General features: G+C 39.2%; 1 protein-coding gene and 1 long non-coding RNA gene across 2 annotated transcripts; one reads left to right on the forward strand and one right to left on the reverse strand.

The window, feature by feature from the left end:
• Positions 1 to 2015: 2015 nt before the first annotated feature.
• On the reverse strand, positions 2016 to 6781 carry LOC130570129 (uncharacterized). The gene is made up of 4 exons (XR_008964928.1): positions 6670 to 6781; positions 5997 to 6085; positions 3678 to 3782; positions 2016 to 3320 (listed from the first exon to the last, which is right to left on the reverse strand). It is a non-coding gene; the product is annotated as an uncharacterized LOC130570129 (long non-coding RNA).
• Positions 6625 to 10615, forward strand: LOC130570124 (sphingosine 1-phosphate receptor 3). The gene is made up of 2 exons (XM_057360274.1): positions 6625 to 6976; positions 7903 to 10615. The coding sequence occupies exon 2, from the start codon at positions 8051 to 8053 to the stop codon at positions 9095 to 9097; it is 1047 nt and encodes a 348-aa protein (XP_057216257.1). The 5' UTR covers positions 6625 to 6976; positions 7903 to 8050; the 3' UTR covers positions 9098 to 10615.
• Positions 10616 to 10927: the final 312 nt, after the last annotated feature.

A 10927-nucleotide genomic window follows, 5' to 3' on the forward strand; every position in this document is an offset into this window, starting at 1 on the left:
CAGCGTTCTCTTAGGGACTTTAAAATGCATTATTGCAGGTCTATATGCAGCAGCACTTAAAGGACCAGCATCATTTTAGACGACTCTGTCTGGGACATATACTGTACAGGCAGTCACCTGCTCTTACATCATCAAACCCATTACATCTGTTTCAGACTTCATGTCTGATGCACTTCTGATGAAAAGATAAAACACACAAATAAACATGTACAGCGCCATAATATTTTTAAGAAATGTGCTTTATTTTAACCTCAAAAAACGATGCGGTCTAATCTGTTAAAGTTAAAAGATAAAGTGAATAAATTGAGCACTTTTAGAAACACCAATCACTTACTGTACAGAGATGCTACTAAGTGAACTAACAAAAAACTATCAAAAAACAAGTATACTTTAAAGTTCCTGTGAACCGGAAGTTGCGATAGTTTTTATTTCCGTGTTTTGATGCATTTCCGAGTGAAATGGGATTTCTAATGAGAAAAATTGTGGGCGTGGCTTTCGTCTTTGTCTGCGATTTGATTGGATGTATAAAAACAGCCGTTGCATTTTGAAATGAAACTAGCAGCAGACTGACAGGTGAAGGGGAGGAGTTAATGGATGCTCCACCCAAGCCGTCAAACATTCGTCATTTAAGATGGATAGTCATTACATTTCAGATTTTAACTAAAGATTATGAGGGCACATGGATTTTGAAAAGAGAATGACCCACATTGATAAACTATTTACAATAAACGCTGCAAAATTTCAGGACAAAATAGGCATTGTCATTTTTTATTTCACTGGGACTTTAAGTTCATTTTTATGCAAAGTAGTAGTGTTAGTATACGAGTGTGTAAGTGTAATTTCAAATCTGCTTGGGACTAAATTGGCTTACTGCATTATTTTAAGTGTGCTTTAAGTGTTACCGTAGTAAACTTTAAAGGAGTAGATGAGATCACTTTGACAGAAAAATTTGACTTTCCGTAGTAGGAATAAAAATTGGAAAGTGAACTACTCCTTTAAGCACACAACTAGATTACAGCACTATTTCTGAGAAGGACATAAAGTGTATTTCTGAGAAGTAGAGTACATAAAAAGTAGACTTTTATATTTTTATATGCGAAGAAATACACTAACAGCACGTTTGAATAAACTTCTTTGTAAGGGTTATTTCTGTCAGAGCAAAGAGAGCTCAACTGTTGCTCAATTTGTGTCAAAGCAAATATGGTTTAGTATAGGGAGTTTCATCGGACATACACGGCACGCCTGGCCTGAAGTTAACTTCCTGTCTGTGTTTGGTTATAATAATACAATTTATTTGATATTTAATTTATATCAACATTATTTTGTATTCATATTTCATTGGATATTACTTGTAATAAATTACACTAAAGTCACTCAACAGTTGTTCATTCTTTGCGGATGGAACTTAAGTTTGGGCCGCATAACGTTTGTTGTTGCTGCTGAAACCGTCTATTGTTCCTTTAGGATGGGACATAGTCTGGTCTAGGATATAGCTTCCTTTAGGAAATAGGATGCAGAAAGCTTTTGAATATGAAATTACTTAGATTTTGGTGTATAGTTTAAATGACAATTGTGACAAAAGTCTACAGGATTTTTTTCACAAGTCTAATTGCTTTAGGAAATGACAAAACATCTCAACGCCACACAGGAAACGTGTCTCTGAAAAAGGTCAACAAAGCATGGAGACGAGTTTGTGATGTGACCTGCTGAGCTGTGCACATCACCTCATGTCTGAAACACAGATGAACACATGTGCATACATCAAGTTTCTTTCAGCATCCCCACAAGGTCGTGTAAATGAACTCTGGCTCCATCTCAAGGACATGCACATTAGAGGGAGAGAGAGACCATTAACCAAAGACCTCTGATGTTACTGCTGGATTTCGACCACAACTCTGTTCTACCTACCGTAAAACACGGACACATTATTCACTGGTATTATGAAGGTGGCCTTTGACATCATAAGGCGTAAAGCACATGACTCATTCACACAGGAAGTTGAGACATGAGAGGATTGATCAATGTGTATTTGCAGGCCATTAAACATCTGCAGATGAGCGATACATACATGTTTAAAAGCTATTTATATATAACCTGCATCAGCACACACATCACTGCATAAACATGATCATCAGCTCATCTTAGGAAGCCCAGATGTATATCCGAAGGAAATGCGGTTGTCAATTATGTGTTAAGGGCCATCTAGGCTGTGTGTTTGTGTTCTAATGTGCAACCCCCAAAAAATGCTTTCTATTTTAAAATGATATCTTTCGTATTGCAAGCACTTGATGAAGCGGAAGACGCCTTCAGAAACTGTTAAGTGTACACAAGGTGCAAGCAGGAAAGGGTTATGATCCTGCAAAACTGTTTAGAATTGAATCTTTTGTGTTTGTTTGTATTGCAATTCTATAATTACATTGAAACATTTTTTAGTTCCTCTTTCTCAATGTTCTGTCCACACATCAAACACAGTTTGTCTGCATTGCAGCTCCAGACGTCTGTGTTCTCAAATTCTTACAAATAGCTCGACCAAAAATAATTTATTCATCCTCATGCCATTCCAAACCCTCAGAACACAAAAGAATATATACCAAACTGCCCCCCATTCCATTGCATGAACACAAAACCATCGAGACATTTCTCAAACTATCTTCTTTTTGTGTTCCTGTTTTGCTTTAGTAAAGGTTCAGTAAAGCATCTTCTCGTTCAAATCAGAACATACAATTTGTATCTTCAGAGAATTAATAAAGTTCCTTGTTTTCGTCAGAAGTGTTTTAGATTCGTGTTTAGGTTTCTCTGACGTTCCTCTGAAGGCTGGAGAAAAGTTCTTTGTGGTATCTAAATGACATCAGTCAGGGAAACCATTTTGGGGTTTTACCGGAACGTCTGCTGAAGAGTCGACTCCTTTCAGACGTTCTTCATCTGCAGCGGGTCAAATCTATACATCCAACTCACACTGTCTGACTGCTCAATAATATCAATAATAGATGTCTTTCAGACAGGAGACGGTCACCGCCACAATCTGATCCATTATCAACCAAAGGGAACAGAAGTTTGGAGACCATGAGACGTTTACAGCATGATGTGTAACAAACTCTCACATGCCCTTGTTAGTCGCCAGTGCTCAGGTTTGTGGCAACAAATAACGAAGAAATAAAAGACCAGCGAGTGGAAAAACGGTCCAGTGTGACGTGGCAGAGTCTGAAGAGCAGAGCATGAAAGAGCCACGCTGCCGTTTCCCTGAGAAAACTCTTTCAGAGCTCAGGAGATTTGATGGAGTTCTCTGTTGGCTTTCATTCGAGTATCAACTTCTAAAACTGCTATAGGAGAAATAAAAGCAGAAACAAATGAGACTGAAATTGTTCAAACACATGAAGACATTTGGTGTAAATTTGATGAGAAATTTTAGAGTTCATATTTGAGATCTTCAGTAATATTGACTTTTGATTGCAGACTTGACAAATCTGAGCTCAGTTTGACACATTGTTGACGTCTCTTCTCAAACTCTAATGACAGACACTTCTGCCTCTCATGTGAAATATCTTAGTCACAGACTTAAGCAAAAGTTCTCACTGATGTCTATATGAGAAATAATTGAGATGTTAAAGAAATGTGTGGGTTTTTTTCAGCAGAGAGAGATATGATCATTATAAATTATTTTTTAGAGTCTTACTGACCTTGACACACAGTTTCACACATGAGGGTCTGCGGGGTCTAGTCTGTGACATCACTTCCTGATGTCTGGATACATGACAAGACGGCTTTTTGCATGCGCTACACCACTGAATCATGGGGAATAAAAGTCAATCAAATATTAATAATAAAAGAAATAATAAGGAAAGATTATGAGACCTTCTTCCTTTCCTATCATAACAGTAGAAAACACTTGCTTGGGGCAACACGCACACACACGCACACGCACACGCACACACGCACGCACACGCGCACGCACGCACGCACGCACGCACACACACACACACACACACACATAAACGAGCACGCATGTTGGGTTTCCATGTTTTATGGGGACATTCCATAGACACAATGGTTTTTATACTGTACAAACTGTGTATCATATTCCCTACCCCTAACCCTAACAATCACACACAACTGTCTGCTCTTTTACATTTTCACAAAAGTTCATTCTGTATGATTTATAAGCTTGTTTCCTCATGGGGACAAAAAAATGTCCCCACAAGGACAAGGGTTTTGGATATTGCCATCTTTGTGGGGACATTTTGTCCCCATACCGTAGGGTTTACCCTTCCAACACACACACACACATGCACGCGCAAACACACACGGTAAATGAAAGGCTGTGGTTTATTGTAATCATGAGTTTTTTCCTCCAGGCGCAGCAGTTACAGTAATAAAGGGTTTCCAGCTAAACTTCTCCAGATCTAGATTTTTTGTCTGCCGTCAAGTGGCCAAAAATGTTTGGCACAGAGACTCAGTCATAAGAAAAAGATTATGTCTGAACATGCATTTCTGCTGTATAAACCCTGAATATCACATCAGAAGAAAAATCGATTTTTCTTTAAAGCTCGGGCGACACGTTTCAATTAGGGTTCAACATTACCAACAAAACTCAACAAGAATTCTTTCAAATATTAAAGTCAGTTGTTGGTAATAGTACAGAACTATAGAATGAATGTGGATCACAGAGGTCAGGTTTGTGATTCAATTCAATATTTTTTGAACATAAGACTTCCTGGACTAGCCTTCTTCAGTAAAATAAAACTGTGAATCATAATTCCTGAAAATACATCTGATATAATTCCTGAAAATACATCTGATATAATTCCTGAAAATACATCTGATATAATTCCTGAAAATACATCTGATATATCTTATATCACAATCTCAATAACTTGGCCGCAGGCTGGTCACACATTTCTCAAGAAACCTAAAGCCATTCTTGCGTGGGCAAGTTAGGACCCATTTAAGAAAAAAGTCAAAAATTTGATTTCTTTAATATTCCAATTTAACAAGCGAAAGAAAGAAATCTTAACTAATTGATGTAAATGTAAGTGAACTTAAACCTTTATCATCAAATCATTCAGGACAAATAATCTGAATGATGTCATGTATTGTACATTACAGTATTTTCTTTGGGTTAGTCTGATGGAGGAGTTTTCATTTGCTGGCAGCACGGTAGAGCCACATCAACAATCCATGATGATTCTGTACAAATACACCTGCTGTCCAGGTGGAAACATACAAACAGAATCAAAGTCCTTGTGCTCACGGTCAGTCCGTGCAACCCGTGTGTGTGTGTCAGTCCTTGTCTCTCTTACACTCTTACACAAACACAAACTTTTACAGTACTGACACACAGCTTCACATTTACACATTTGGCAGACGCTTTTATCCAAAGCGACCTACATTGCATTTTTGTTTCTCACTGTGTGCAATCCCCGGGGATCGAACCCTTGACCTTGCTAGCGCCATGCTCTAACCACTGAGCCACAGGAAAGCCATACTTGCACACTCACATACATCCACACGCACACGCATACACACTCACAGACGTCAGCAGTACAGTAGAACTCTCCGTCAGGCCGTTACCACAGAGCTCAAGCAAAACTTCTCATTTTAATGTCACTTCACTGGATGTTTATTGCTCTTGTCTGCTGGCTAGTCGTGCCAGTGAAACGCCTCATATCTGAGACGGCCTTTTCCTCCACACTGTTCCATTACTCAACTCAAAATCTGCTGCTGAGAGAAAAACTGCTCTTACATCCATCTAAACCAGGGGTTCTCAACCTTTTTGACTCCAAGGCTCCCCATTGTATTCAACAATATTCAGAGGCCTCCCTTCCACTCACAAAACCTTCAAATTTCTACCCAATAAACTATTTTAGAGCTTGACGTCAACTGGAAAAACCATTATTAACTATAAAAATGGCCAAATAATAAAAAATATCTTGGGTTTTTTTTCTCACTTTTGATGTATTTCAATGCTTATTTTGTCTAAATTTTTAAATTTTGGTTACCTTGAGGCCCCCTTGGAAGTCAGCTGGGGCCCCCTTGTTGTCCCCGGCCCCCTGTTGAGAACCGCTGATGTAAACCCGCATCTTACCTTCTTCGAAACAACACAAAATAAATCAGAAAGATTACACAATCTGCAAACAACGAAAGTGAACTGTGATTCTTATATTTCATTCGACAAGGAGAAAACATATATATGCCCTTTATGAAACTTTGTACAAGGATCAGATAAGAAGTTAGAGTCATTCAAATAAGTTGCACACCTTTAATTCAAATCTAATGTGGCTTTGTGATAAGATGGAGATTTGATCTCGCATCATAGCAGCCTGAATGACCACAGTGGTTAAATTCTGTATTGTGGTTCAATAGTAAATCATGTTGTTCCTTTCAGTTTCTGTTTTTTTTACAATGCTGCCAAATATTTAGAAACCACTTCTGTCACCCAGAAACAGCAAAATTTCTCACAGAAAGAGACTCCTTCTGTGTCAAACCCATGTTTACATAACCTGCCAACAGGTTACTTACAGAACAGCTTTTCTAGACCTGCCTGTAATAGCTAACATGAAATAACAACGAATAATAATTAAACAGCATTTCTTCATCTCGTTACAATGTTTAGACAATTAGACGAACAGAATGGAATAAACGCAATGTGGGATGCTAAAGGTAAAGGTTTACCTCTCGTGATGTAGATGGAGTTGTGTTAGAGTTCATGAGGGGGAGGTTCGACTCTGTGAGGAGATGCGCCACTGACTTTCTTCCATTACGCGCCGTCAATGCGCAGCTCTTTTTCACGCGCAAAGCGCACCATCACTTTCCCGTCCTGTATGATCTGACACTGTTCTGTATGTACTGTACTGATGTGTCTGAACGTCTGGACACCAGGACATGCGAGAATAATCATGGAAACGTAGGAGCTCTTGCTTTAAAAACAAGACACGAATGGGGTACTGTGAAGACAGACTGCGGTTCAAGATATCTGATGGTAAGTAACCAAACAAAATCAGACTAAAAACATCACTCACTAAATTAGCAGAAAAGATCGTTTTTTGACTTAATGACAGTGCTTGACAATATTTTAGTTATTTTTTGCGACAGAGTTTGGAGAATGATATAACAATCAAATGTTTTTTATAGTATTACAGTATTATGATTTCAAGTTTCCTCTGCATTGATCATTCAGTGGTGATGTTCATTTCATCGGTTTATTCTTGTGCCGCGTCTGTAAAATAAAAGAATAACAAATGATTTACATCAGACTTTGTGATGCGCATAAAGTTCAAACATGTAGACATGCACAACCAATGTGTTTTTATGTACCATAATATTCTTCGCAACACATTCGAGGATCATAAATGTATTTTACATGAATATGACAATCATGAATTGCATAAGACGAGATGAAATGTAAAAGAGGAAGAATTTTATCCGCCAAGAATTGATTGGATGTGAAATGTGGGCGTATCATAGCAGAGCGAAGCCCGCCGACTGGAGGAGAGAAACGGGTGATGTCAGCTAAAAAGTCAAATATTTTTAAGGCAAGTTATAACATCTTGATGACAGATGATGGAACAACTTTTGTTCTTTGCATGCATTTAGGAACACCAGAAAGTTCCCCTAAAGGCATAATTCACCCCAAAATAAAAAATCTGTGTTTGTAAACCTGTGAGTCTTTCTTCTGTGGAACACAAAAGAAGACATTTTGAGGAATGTCATAGTGGTTTTGTCTTCATACAATGGAAGTCAATGGGATTCAGTGTTAGGTGTTAGATTATCGACATTCTTCAAAATTTCTTCTTTTGTGTTCTGCAGAAGAAAGAAACTCATATACAGTAGGTTTGACAAGACATGAGGATGAATGAATGACGAATGAAAGCAGTTCGTGTTTAATTTGATCGATTGATTCTTCAGGGAGATGTGTGCCACCAGCAAGACCGTCTTGACCAGTGACCGTTAAGACTACCAGTACATCCACTCACCCATCTGAAGTTCACCCACGGCCCTCGACTCACCCGTCCAGCTTCTCTTTCGCATCATCTCCCTCACAAGAGTCGCTAGAATGACAAATTCACACATCTTCACCCATTACAATTACACCGGCAGGCTGAACCATCGCAACACCGCCAAAGACGGGAGTCCTACGGACCCAAAGACGGCTGTGTTTTTGGTCATCTGCAGCCTTATTGTTTTGGAGAACCTGATCGTTTTGGTGGCCATTTGGAAGAACCATAAATTTCATAACCGCATGTATTTTTTCATCGCTAACCTGGCTCTGTGCGACCTGCTGGCCGGTGTGGCCTACATAGTCAATCTTCTGATGTCAGGCCAGTGGACGCTGCACCTGTCGCTGACCAAGTGGTTTATGCGTGAAGGGAGCATGTTCGTAGCTCTGGGCGCCTCCATCTTCAGCCTCTTGGCCATCGCTATCGAGCGACACCTCACCATGATTAAAATGAGGCCGTACGACGCCAACAAACACTACAGGGTGTTTCTGTTGATAGGTACGTGTTGGTTGATCGCCATCACCCTGGGAGCTCTGCCCATTTTGGGCTGGAACTGTCTGGGGAACCTTCCGGAGTGCTCCACCATCTTACCGCTCTACAGCAGAAAGTATGTGGCGTTCTGCATCACCGTTTTCATTTCTCTGCTGTTGGCCATCTCTGTGCTGTACGCCCGGATTTACATCCTGGTCAAGAGCAGCAGCCGCAAAGTCACCAAGCACAGCAACTCGGAGCGCTCCATGGCCCTCCTCCGAACCGTGTGCATCGTGGTGGGCGTCTTCATCGCCTGCTGGACGCCCGTCTTCACGCTCCTCCTCATCGACGTGGCATGCGGACACAAGAGTTGCCCCATCCTCCTGGAAGCCGATTGGTTCATTGCCCTGGCCGCTCTGAATTCCGCCATGAATCCGGTGATTTACACGCTAGCCAGTAGAGAAATGCGTCGGGCGTTTTATAAGCTGGTGTGCGGCTGTGTGGTGGACGACGGGGTGGCGGGGTGTAAACAGAACACGGACCCCAGCCGAAGCAAGACCAGTTCAAACTGCCAAAGAGCGGCTGAACCCGACGAGCCGGAAAACCAACCCGTCAGCGCCAACAAGAGTTAAAGACTCAATAAAGTGCGCACTGCAGCATTAGTGCATTCTATAGTATGCGCTTTAGAAAGTGCACATTAAAAACATTAATGCATGCTAAAGTGAACGGGGCTGTAAGCCGTTTGAGTGATGGACTTGTGATGTGAGAAGATCTTTACGACGTCACATGCCTAACAAAAGTTTATGAGGAGATAAATCAATACCGCATGAGTGTTATAGAAATTCATTTCTCTTTTTAGATCACAATTCACAGGCGAAATGAACCTGGAATGAGCAAATGAGATGAAAACCATTGAAGTTCGTTACCAACCAAACTGTCCAGATGTAAGAATTGTGCAAAAACAGTTTGACTTGTATTTGTGTACTGCTAAGTTTAATATCTCTTTTGCCAAGTGTGGATGCAGTATGCTAGCATGCATTACATTTTAGTCTGTCTGATACGCTGCACAGCAAAATCGCCAGTGTTAAAAAAGGTCAAATTAACTCTCACGGTGTATATATAATCCACACTTTGAGGGTGTGGATTATATATACACGGAGTGTTCATTTGACCTTTTTAACACTGGCGTTTTTACTGTATGTATATAGATTGTTGATTTATGTTAGATATGTAACTTAATTGTAACATATCAAAGGACAGAAAAGAGTTTGGGTATTTAAATGAGATCTATCTGTCTGTACGGAGTCATTATGGGCTGCTGTAGATGTGTTATAAGATTAAATTCCTAATGCTTAATACAAATGCTGTTTACAGGTCCGTTTAAGTGTTTCACTGGCGCCTCCTGCTGGGCACACGTGTGAAACACCATCTTAAATTGAAATATAAGATATTGTTTGATTTGGCTTTGATTTACGCAGAATATATGAAGTGGTGTAGAAGAGAGCAGCAAAAAATAAAAATAATCTAAAAACAAAACCGTTAAAAAAGAGTAGACGGTGTTCTCTGTAAACTTCAGGTTTGAGTAACCAACAATCCATACACACATCTGCTGTTTTATTGCCACTATTTATAAATAATAAGTATAAAACGCATAGAAGCAAACGGTGAATCTGTGAGTGTGGTTTGGAGCGTCTTGTGTCTGGAGGCGTTTGACCTTCATCACATCAGAGGCAGAAGCTCAAAGCTGAACAGCCGTCAGATCAGACGTCCTGTGAGCAGAGAACAACACACCAGCATAAATAAAAACTATTTAAAACATATTTTGGAACGACAGATTTAAACTGTGAATTAATTTCAAACATTATGGGGTGGTTTCTCAGACAGGGACTAAAATAAAGAGAGCCGTCCAAACTGAAAACTTTATCTCTTTATCTGTCGGAGAAAGGGATGAAGATACCATTATTTTTAAATGATCTTTATAGAGTATGATTATAATATGATTGTACAAGTAATATGTTTGGTGGAAACCTGCTATAATTTAACTTTAACTATATAAACTGAAAACAATCCAACTAGAGAAACTAAAATTCTTTGATTTTACAGACTAGACAATCAATCTTGTTCTTGTCAAATTTAGGGTGAAACTTGTTTTAACAAAATGTATTAATGTTGAATATTGAAATATGAAATTGAAAAACAACTCACCAGTATTTAAATAGTTGAAATATCAGATTCTTGTTTATTTTTTTTCTCGTCTGGCGTGATGTTACACCGATGACATGAACACAACACACTTCATGACATAATTTAGATAATATTACAGTAATGTGAAAAAATAAAAGCTCTCATTATTTAATGGGAAAAAACATTGTTGGCTTTTTATGTAATAACAAGATCTTGGTTCTAATTTCTTGGATCTGAATCAGAATCGAATAAAAAACATGAAATAGCTGCGGGAATAA

The sequence above is a fragment of the Triplophysa rosa genome, linkage group LG19, assembly GCF_024868665.1.
Source record: "Triplophysa rosa linkage group LG19, Trosa_1v2, whole genome shotgun sequence".
NCBI lineage: Eukaryota > Metazoa > Chordata > Actinopteri > Cypriniformes > Nemacheilidae > Triplophysa > Triplophysa rosa.